Genomic DNA, 11,370 nt, shown 5'->3' on the forward strand with positions numbered 1-11,370 from the left:
TATATTTAATCATTATTGACTGATATTTTAAAAATTATATTTAAATTAATAGTATATAAATTCTTACACTTATAATACATAGTTATTACACTACACTTGGTTGTATGGAGTTTGAACTTATCTTTAGATAAGTAACACTTGTTTAAAATGAATTTGTGGATAAAATAAGTACATTTGTTATTAAAGTTTTAATTAATGTTAAAAATTCACTCTTAAAGTGGATTAGTCCTAAATTCATACTTACTACTTTTTATATATTATTGTTATATCATCCAACCATTTATGTTTAATTATCATTTGTTCTTCAAAATAAGTAATACATATAAATAATGAATAATATACTAATTATATATAAATTTTTACATTGATAATACATAAGTATTACACTCTTATGTAAATAAGAATCCTTTATGGAGAATACTTTTTCATTTTTATCGGTTTCTGTTATATATATATATGCGCCAGCGCCTAATCATAAATTTATTAGGATGCTAATAGGTTGATTGAATATTATTTACAGGAAATTGTTACTTAAATATTCAGTTGGAGAGGCAGAAAAGGGCACAGGAAAATAAAAAGAAATGATTTGGTAAATTCTTAATAATTACAAAGTAATGAGAGGGTCACTGAATTTTTTATCTTATGACATGGGAGGGGTCACATAACTTATGTCATTGCATATATTATCAGTTTATGATTGGTTAAAAAAATATTTTGAAGTTAAAAAATTAATAATTAATTATTTTTCTCATCAATTACATTTGATGGTACATGTAGTATTATAATCTGTTGAACAACATATGTGTATCCGATATGGGAAGGTCACTGAATTAATTAAATCAGATATATAATTAAATTGATTAACTTAAACGTGTTTTATCTATACTTTCCATACTGATTTTGATTTGACATTAACTTGTTAAGAAGAAAGATCATAACATACAAAATTATTTTTTGATTGGTATTTGCAAGGTATAAAATCACATTTGTACAGGAACTACAAAGGCAAGCTTATGGGGAAACGGATTTCCTATTACAAAACTTAGTTTTTGCCCAATTTTGCAAACATGTGAGCGATTGTTAAATAAAATAAGGTTGAAAATTTTATAGAGGGCATTATTTATCATTCATATTTGAATATTATTGATTCTTTAAATAAAATTAATATATGTTATCAAGTGATAATATTAATTTAGAAGTGACGTATATCATTTTCGTCTAAATAAGATGACTTATATAAGAATTTAATAAAAGGATATTACTTAAAAATAAACCTGTAACCAACTAGTTAAAATGCTATTAAAATTATATTACAAAATTAGTTTTTATGGAAATCATAAATTAACACAACAAATATTTTACAAATCTTATTTCAAATTTTCCTATTTAAAATTTGCTACTAAAATAATCATGAATCTTATAAAATATAAAAGTTAGTTCAATTAATTTATTATATAAACAAAATCTTTTATAAATGATAAAATAATAATGACTTAAATGATAAGTAGAAAATGATCATAATTTCAAATAAAATGAAACTAAAAATAAAATAATACCAATCAAGATATTATCAAACAATTTTGAAATATTTTTTCTTATCTTCTTTCTGCCATGTGCATCTGGTATATGGGGTGCCCAAACTGCATTCTTGTTGTTTGTTGCCTCAACATATAAGGACCTACCTTAATGCCTTCCCTTGGCTCTATAGTCTTACCTCTTTGCACGTCTTAGTCTTTAAACTATTATATGTTGAAATGCCCTACCCATCAATGAATGAATGAGCTGATTCTGCTTTTCTGCGTTGTCCTTCTAATCCAAACAAATCAAAATTGTACACTTTAACATGAGTATATGGTGACAACTATAGGTGAGAAATCTTCAAATTTCGTGGACTTTTTCTTAATATAAAGTTCTTTCCCAGTAGAAAAATTCACAAAGATGAAATGAATATTACAACTAAGTTTTATTCCTCTATATATAGATGGAACAATGTGATAATGCTTTAATCATTGAAGATTGATTAACATCCCAATGTACTTCGATTGTTATTGATTTTCTTCCAAGCGTTAAAGATGCTAACCTAAAGTATATCAGAACGAGTAATAACAATGATGCATCAGATATGACACCATTCTTTAATAGTTCTAAATTATTTTCTTGCTAAATCGAGGAACATTTCCAAGGTCATGAAGAACTAGTGCTCCCAGAAACTGTACAGCAATGGATTTGATTCTCTAAAAAATATACAAATATGAAGACCCCATTGTACATTATACAGCAAATACTTTATGCCAAATGAAATACAAAAAATATAGGAGCAACATGGAAAAAAAAATTCAAAAACCATCACGTAATGCCAAAAAGATTTATCAAGGCCGCTTCAATAATTCCATTTTTTTTTCTCATTCTAGGATGTCAAAATCAAAAGAAACTTATGATTTGCTCTTAAACAGTAAATCCATTGAAAGGCCAAATTTTGATGCCTTGAGTGTGCGCATAAATTTCCATGATGAGGTCATTTGGGACCCTTCATTTTTAGTTTTCCTCCTTCTGTAAGGTCCTTCAGCACCATGATTTCTAACATGACCAGATGGGTTGGAATTAAATATCTCTGAGCCAAAAGAAGTGTCAGTGGCACCAAATGAAACAGGTCCTTTGTGTGATTCATCTTGTGGATATCCAACAGCTCCATCTTGATGTGGAGGTGGAAATTTCTCACTCTTGCTTTTTGCATTTGCATGGTTCACAACTCTCCACCTCTGAAATTCAGTGAGAAACTAACACATGTAATGTTTGTTTAAGGTAGTAAATAAGATGCTGCTGAATTAAAAAGCTCAATTTACCATGAGGGTATCATCCAGGCCAAACAAATTTCTCGCGAAGTTCTATAACTTAAAAAGAAATAAAAGGAGTATCACCAGAAAAAATTATTAAATGTCAGGGTGCACATGATCAGAGAATCCTAAGTAAAAAATGCTGAAGAATCTAGGCCTCAAGGTCCAGACAATATTATAATTCATATATATTGTCAGATCACACAAATAGCAAGGTTTCATGGAACACATCTAGTGCATGAGGCTCTCATCTAGTGGGATCTAGAGAGGTCAGGTGTAACACAAGCTTACCTCTGCAAGAGAAGTGGTTGTTTTCAGAAATTGAACCCATGACCTCCAGGTCACAAAGCAAGTAACTTTATTGTTGTGCTGAGCCTCATCCTAAATATCCTAATCAAAGAATATCCGATAAAAAGAAATTGCAGACCTAAGATATTCCAGAAACTGCATGAATGTGCAGGAAGCCAGGAACTTGGGTGAACAGCATATCTATGCGATGCCAAGTATGAGGGAAATAGAGTAACACAAATACATGTCTGACATACATCTAAGTTTGTTTTGATCTCTGCATTGGCTTCAGGGGCTGGAATGGCCCGACTGCGCTCACGTGTCCTGACTCTCTTCCCATTATCAACTGCATGAGTTTTTCCACTTAGAGATTTTTGCCTGAGAATGTAATCAAAACCACCACTTAGCAACTAGACAAAACCAGATCTGGAGTTATCAAACAATAAATAAATAATAAAAGAACCTTCTCGCTTCTTCATCTCTCAGTTTTACATCCAATTCTTTGCTGGGAGGATACTTCGGTAAACTCGATGGTTCACAAGCATAGGGTTCAGTGGTAAAGAACTGAAAATAGAAAAAATGTGTCATGTATTGCATTTAAATATAAGGTTAATCCTTAATCCACAGTAATTACTTACTCCATTATTTAGAGCGGCTGAGGCAGTGCCGCGATCATCAGGATCTATAGCAAGAAGATTTTCAATTAGCGGCATTGAAGATGGAGGAACATCCTTGAATGTTTCTGAGATGCAACGTTTATATGGCTGTTGTGGCTTGAAGATTGTGGCATTTGGTAGCTTATACTTCTTCCAATATTCCTCAGATGGAGAGCCACACAACTTAAATATTTTGTGCAGTTGTTCAACCTAGCCCCAAGCAATCAGAAAGTTAATCAAATATCATACTGAGAGTATGGATTTTGAGAGCAAAAACAAAAGACAATGAAATGCATGATAATGAAATACAGGTAATTGAAAAGGTTAAATTGCATTTTCTGATGATAAACTAAAAAGGTTCTCATTTTCTGTTGCTGCTTTGTTTTCAGTCTGTGTCTTCAATATGGTTTCTGTATTTTTGTTGATAAACTCAATCAATGATAGGCTAGTGCCACCAAAAAACAAACTAACCAAATAGATGATAAAGTCCAAAGTAGGTCCCCTAAATAAGGTTCTATGTATGGAGAAAGAAGAACCACTGGCAAACAACTGAGTGGTACTTGAAATATTTACAAATAGATAAGATGTTATCATAGTTGTTATCCTATAAACAAAAGGTTTAGACAATAGCCACTTATAAACAAGATAAGGACCAATACCTCTGTTCGACCAGGCATGATTGGCTTTCCATAAAGCAGCTCAGCCAATATGCAACCAGCACTCCAAAGGTCAATACCAACACCATAAAATGTAGCGCCAAGAAGAAGTTCAGGGGAACGGTACCAAAGGGTCACAACTCTGCTTGTCATGGACTGCTTTTGTTTTGGATCAAAGAAAGTAGCCAATCCAAAATCTGCAATTTTAAGGATTCCGTCATTGTCAATAAGCAGATTGGAACCCTTGATATCTCTGTGCAATACACCTTGACTGTGGCAATGCTCAAGGCCAGATAGTAACTGCTTCATAAAGCACTTGACCTGTCATAGAGAATATACTGAGAGACAAATCAGCCTTTCAGTATGAGAGTCTTCTTTTTACTTTCTAATATGAATGGCTCTCCGCTCCTTCAAGTCTTATTTATAATTAAAATGCTTCACACATCCATAGCATGTACTAAGTGTCAAACTCTCCATGAAGCAAGTAATAAGCCCTCTCCCATTTAACATTCATATTGCAACTGTAAATAAAGTCACCTCCTATGTAATGTGCAAATTTGGTTTTCTGTTTAAACTTGGGGTAGACTAGAAGTAATAAGAATAATGTCTTGATAACAACCAAATAATATAGTAGGCTTCTCAAAATGCCCAAAATACTAGTATTTATTGAAATATAACAATAGACTTATTTCCTAAATGGAAAATTTATTTCCTTAGTATATAAAGCAAGAAATTCCATATTAAGTAGTAACCTTACTTTATGGAGTGATCGGATAAAGGAACATTCAAAGGAGGAAAATCAGGGTTAAAGGTAATTTAGAAACATCAACGAAAAGCTTGAGGAAAAAAACTAAATAAGCTTAGAGCTGTGCATAGGACCCAACATGGCCTAGAAAGCTCTAGGAACAAGATGAAAAGCCTACACTTCACAAAGAAAATTAATGCCCAACAATTGAAACAACTTTTAGTTTTAACCATAGTAAGGAAACAAAACAATGACATGCAACACTTCTAATGATGTATATCCCAACACCACATAATGCAAACCCAAATATAGATCTTATGCTCAATATTTATTATAAAAATGAATATATGCAAAATAACAAAGCCTATTGATCCGAGTGGTAATGAGCTCAATTCTCCATAAACAAGGTCTCATGTTCAAGTCCTGTGAATGGAAGACACAAAGGCTAAGAGACTTTTGCTTACTTAAACAATTCTTTCCGACTCAACTCAAATTAATCATAATCCAAAGTGATTTTAGCATAAAACAATGCATATGCAAAAATCAAAACACATTTAACAAGGAACATGAAATACCAGGTTAAAATTGTGGTACCTGAGATTCAGTGAACTTAACACCTTGACCAGCTGCAAGGCCTGCAAGATCATGTTCCATATATTCAAAGACCAAGTAAAGACTACATGACATTCTAGAAGTAACTAATCCTTCAAGCTTTATAACATTCGGGTGATCAAGTTTCCTTAAAACAATTATCTCTCTTGCCATGAACTTCACACTCTCTGGCTCCATATTATCAAATCTCACTTTCTTCAAAGCCACAATTTTTCCAGTAATAAGGTCCCTTGCTTTATACACATTACTATAAGTCCCTTGTCCAATCTGAACAATCACACCAACACACAAAAATTGAAAGAAAAAGAAACAATGATTAAAAAATTTCATTTTTAATTTTTATTTTAAAAACGATAAATAAAATGAGATGCATAAGATAAGGTTCTAGAACAACCTTAGCGAGCTTCTCGAACGTGTTAGCGCGACGAGGACTCCAATCGTCGATGGCATCACCGGCGACGGCCATCAACCACGACGGCCAACCTTGCTGGTTCACCGAGCACGGATCGAGTCTAGGTTTCCGGCGCTCGGGCGCCGGAACATTCACCGGAAAATCGCCGGTGTGCCGATTCCTTTGTCGCTCAGTAACCCTGACGCCATTGTTATCAGAAACATCGTTTCGCTGACTGCTACTCCGGCGACGGCGATGACGCCCATCATTGGCTTGCTTTCCGAACACGCAACCCATCCTTCAGGCGTAAGGCGGCGGCGGAGGATGAGTATAAGAAAAACACATGAAATCGGTAAAATAATCTTCGATCGGTGTTTCAGATTCCGGCGAAGTTCGGTTTTAAAATCGCCGTCATGTTCTTCATCAGCGACGGTGGTTTTCGGAAGAGGGAAATTTCTTTTAAGCTTTGTTTGGTTTTTGAGTTGATGAGTGTGTGTTAGTGTGATGCAGTGAAAGAGTAAGAATAAGGCGTAGGAAAAGGGGGTGATCCTCTGTTACGCATGCACGTTGAAGAAATTAGCCATGGTTTTGTGTTAAAATTACGAAATTGACACTCACTGGAAATCTGAGCTGTTATTGTCAGTGAAGAAATGGTAGCTGAAAGAAAGTCCAAAACGACACAGCATCATGAGATCATTATATTTATGAGATCATTATATTTATAAGATCATTATATTAAAATAACTCAAGCCATAAAATGTGTATGATCCTAAATTCCTCCTTATTATTTTTTACAAAACTCAACTCAACCAAAAAGTCAAGATGTTATAAAAGTGAGGAGAGAAAATTTTGCTTTTCTCAGTGGAAAAGTAGTTCCTCATTTAATTTTATATTTTTCATTCTCAATATTTGACCTGACTTTAATATTTATGTACTGTAATGTAAAAACTTATATACAAATAATATATCATTCACAATTCATTTAATTACTTTTATTTAAAAGTTAATAATATTTAAATATGAAATAATAGATGATACAATAATAATGTAAAACTATTAATTATTAATATATATTTTTTATCTGACTTTTATGGTTGGAACCAATTATTGCCGTGCTTGAAGTGATCTAAATTCTTTCAGGAATTTTAGGTGCTATGAATTAAGATGGAATTTAATGGGATCAAATCCAATGGAGAACATAGCTAAAGGGGTTCAGTTCAATTAAATTTGAGCAGTGAAGATTTTTATCAAATTTGGTGTCAAATTAAGTTACTTCCACCTACCATTCCGAAACGTAATAAATAGTGGGATTGCATTCAATACTTGAAACAGAGAGAAACGACATGGGACATGAAAGCTTTGGTAACCATTTTGGTTAAAACCATTAATATTTGACCAAGTAAAAAAATTTGCCGTGATAGTCGGAAATCTAATTTATGTTCCCATGTGGGGTTTTGAAGGTAGTTGACTGTTGATATGCACAACTCATGGAAAAAGGAAAGAGAATAGAGTCTTTATTATAATATAAAAAGACAACTTTTATCTTTAATTCGAGATGTGTCTTATATTTTTTATATTATTACAAAAAGTAAAAATAAAATACATGTTGTAAAAAAATAAGACATATATTAAACAATAAGTGAATTTAAAGATATAAATTGTTTTTATAAAACACTTTATTATTGAAAGTAAAACAATCTCTTTTATAAAAAGTACATTCACTTTTAGTTTAGCTTAAAATTTATTATAATCTTACAATGTGTCTTAGTCAGTGTTATAAAACTCAGCTCGAACCGGCCGGTCAGACCGGTTCAACCGTGAATCGGTCATCTAACCGGTCTGAGTCTCTCATCTAACCGGTTTTGTATCAAAATTGGTTTAACTCAGTTAGTTTAAGCTTAAAACTGATGATTTGGATTATCGGACTGGTTGGACCGGCCGAGTCAATCAAAATTAAAAAAAAATAACCAAATTGATGGTGAAAAAGTCAAATATTTTTAATTTATATGTAATTATCTTTGTCACTTGTTATCTTACGTTATAACGAAATCTTTGTTGTTTAATTAAATTTTAAATTTATTGTACATTTTTGTTGTAGTTAAAGCATAGTTTATATATTATTTGATAATTTTTTCAACTTGTTTGTGTCATTTTACAGTATTAAAATTTTCTTTATTGATTGTTTAATTAGGTACACTAATGTTTTAAAATTTTGAGTATACAATTATTAAATGTTGTTATACAGTATCATTAATTTTTAGAATTTTAATGTAAACCGAGTTAACCGGTCCAACCATTGACCCACTGGTTGGACCAGTGACTCATTGACTCAATACCCTGACCGAGTCATTAACCAGTCCGAGTTTAATAACACTGGTCTTACTTTTACTATATTGTTATAAAAAGTAAAAAGTAAGATACATGTTATAAAAATAAAATAAGACACATATTAAATAATGAGTAAATTTAAGGAGATAAATTGTTTCTTATAAAACACTTAATTATTAAAAGGAAAACAAACTAAAATTCACCTTTAGTTTACTTTAAAATTTATTATAATCTTACAATGTGTCATACTTTTACTATATTATTATAAAATAAGATACATGTTCTAAAAAGGAAATAAAATGTATGTCAAATAATAAATAGATTTAAGGAGATAAGTTGTTTATTAGTATGATAAATCAATTTTTTATTAAAAGAAAAACAAACTCTTTTCTAAAAAGTAAATTCACTTTTAGTTCACCTTAAAGTTTATTATAATCTTACAATATTGAATACTTTATTAAAATAATTCATCCTATACATACAACCACTATCAATTTTATATATTTTGTAAATGGTTATTATTTATTTTTTCTTCTTACTCATTTCTTAAATTTTATTGCTGATGATTGATGAAATTGGTCATTGTATATAGATATTGATAAAGTACTAATAGGTAAATAAAGAAACAATTTTCATTAGACTCATAATAGTGTTAATGTATCAGTTCAGGTTAGTCAGTATTAACGGCCGGAGAAAATCGTAGTTAAAATAAAAATTAATTAAGAAGAATATGATAAGTAAACTTTCAAGTTAAGAATAATTAAAACAATCAAATTGATTTATATAAAAATAATAATCTAACACTCTAAGCTAAAACAGAAAAATGATTTAGAATCTTTTATTATTATTTATTTAACATTATTTTTATATATGGAACAATTTCAATAACAGTTAAAATTTAATGAGTAAGAAGAAAAAATATTTCATAATGCTAAGATAAAAAAATTAAAGTTCTTTTTATAGATTTTTTCCTAAAAACTATAATGTCATGAAGGATAAAAAAGAACGTGTTGTGATCATGTTTGAGAATAAAATTGACTAGAGAATAAAATTTCAAATAAAGTTCAATTCTGATAAAATTATACCTTACGTGAATGACAAATATATAGTAAGATTTGGCCACTCCTAAATTTGCTCTCATATTCACAGCAGGGTTGATCTCTTTGTTCTTTCCAGAAATATGTTTAGTATCTTCCTTTTCTATATCAGTCCAATTTTTAATATTCAAATATATATATATATATATATTAAATTATGGGAATCTATACTCAGAGTTGTTAATTTAATGAACTTCTAAATTAACATGTATACAGTGTAACTATGATTATGTGAGTGATCAAGTGAGATTTATTTCCCTGGGATTTATTTATTAGCCAATTAAATGTTTATATGTGAGATTCAAGTGTTGGAAAACTTCACTGCATTAATTATAATTTTAATACCTCGTGTATTAATTTACATTGTTGACTATATTCATGAGAAAGTCTTATAAAATAAAATAAATATATTATTTCTCTATCAAATTTGAAAACTATTTGAGCTTATTAAAAGAAACACATGTCTCAATTTTGGAAAATTGAATTGACTAATATTTTTTGCACTTCCTATGTTAGTTTTCTTTCTTGAAAGCATGTACTACTGGATTGAAGAACGCTTTAAAATAGTAAAACAACCCATAAAATTCAAAATTTTGGTATATATCCTGTCGAGATCATTAAAAGGGTAATCTCCGGTGTTGTTAAAACATACCGGTTATCAAACCTATCAGGGTACTGATATAGTAGTACAGTGGTTCAACTGGTGGTTCGGTAATTAAACTACATGTCGGTTAAATCGGACATACCTGCTTATATTTATATATATAAACCTATAACAAAAAAAAATCAAATAGGTAGATACTCAATTTTATAATTCATATTCATAATCTACTTAAAATTCACATAAAGAAACAACTTTAAGCCTTTAACAAATTCAAAGTCTAAATTATAAAAAATTTATTAACCCAAAAGTATCACTTAACAACCGCAAAATATAAATAAATGACACAAGTTCACAACTCACTCTACAAACCAAATAAATTTGGAATTTTAATATTTAATATCAAGGAGTCAAAGATGTCTCATATCGATATTATATTTTTGCACCAAATCCTATCTTCAGACCATACTTCAAGATTACACAAATGTCACTGATATTACACACGAATGTTAGGAACCAAAATGTATAATCTAAGATGCCTTGAAAGCATGTGCCTTGAAGTGTTGAAGAATGGTTGGAAAGATGAGTCACCTTGTAATGGGTTTTTAAGATTTTACGTTTTTTTTAAAAAAAATATGTGTATAAACCGGCCGGTTTAGTCAAATATCTATACCGTACCAGTTGGGGGTCCGGTTCGCCGGTTTTTTGGTCGAATCGGCCGGTACGGTACGGTTTTTACATCATTACTAATCTCAATTTCGCAAGAAGTTTATTTCTGTTAGGTATCACTGGTTAAAATACACTTAGAAGGAGGGGTTGAATAGGTGTAGCAGTCAAAATATCCGCTTTTCGCAAACAACATATAATGCTGAAGAAACCACAGTTTAATCGATTAACACAGAATGAATAATCGATTAACTACAGCTTTTTAATCGATTAAAACAGCTCAGATTGCATAAACAGATTCAGTTTCTTGTACGATAAGCAACTGAGATCGAAGCAAATATACAGAGCTAACAGATATATCAGAGTTACAACAGTACAGTATAGAAACAGATTATTAAAACTATACAAAGTAATCGATTAAAGCAATAAAGAGAGTAGGGAAAGAAAAGCGTGCAACAAGGTTTTTATCCTGGTTCGTTTGCGGGTCCACTTGCAA

General features: G+C 30.8%; 1 protein-coding gene across 1 annotated transcript; it reads right to left on the reverse strand.

The window, feature by feature from the left end:
- Positions 1-2,201: 2,201 nt before the first annotated feature.
- On the reverse strand, positions 2,202-6,805 carry LOC109337028 (probable serine/threonine-protein kinase At1g54610). Its single transcript, XM_019573887.1, has 7 exons — positions 6,186-6,805; positions 5,774-6,058; positions 4,438-4,755; positions 3,761-3,988; positions 3,586-3,686; positions 3,380-3,500; positions 2,202-2,759 (listed from the first exon to the last, which is right to left on the reverse strand). Exons 1-7 carry the CDS (start codon positions 6,477-6,479, stop codon positions 2,433-2,435), a joined length of 1,674 nt encoding a protein of 557 aa, XP_019429432.1. The 5' UTR covers positions 6,480-6,805; the 3' UTR covers positions 2,202-2,432.
- Positions 6,806-11,370: the final 4,565 nt, after the last annotated feature.

The sequence above is a fragment of the Lupinus angustifolius genome, unplaced genomic scaffold (assembly GCF_001865875.1).
Source record: "Lupinus angustifolius cultivar Tanjil unplaced genomic scaffold, LupAngTanjil_v1.0 Scaffold_1_763, whole genome shotgun sequence".
NCBI lineage: Eukaryota > Viridiplantae > Streptophyta > Magnoliopsida > Fabales > Fabaceae > Lupinus > Lupinus angustifolius.

What these genes read in the sequence shown, in the direction of transcription:
- LOC109337028 (XM_019573887.1), bottom strand. Translation starts at nt 6,479, where the DNA reads ATGGGTTGCGTGTTCGGAAAGCAAGCCAATGATGGGCGTCATCGCCGT. An exon ending in CAGCCGCTCTAAATAATGGA is followed by an intron (nt 3,687 to 3,760) that starts GTAAGTAATTAC and finishes TTCTATTTTCAG; the next exon opens with TTCTTTACCACTGAACCCTA. An exon ending in AGATCAAAACAAACTTAGAT is followed by an intron (nt 2,760 to 3,379) that starts GTATGTCAGACA and finishes ACTGAATTTCAG; the next exon opens with AGGTGGAGAGTTGTGAACCA.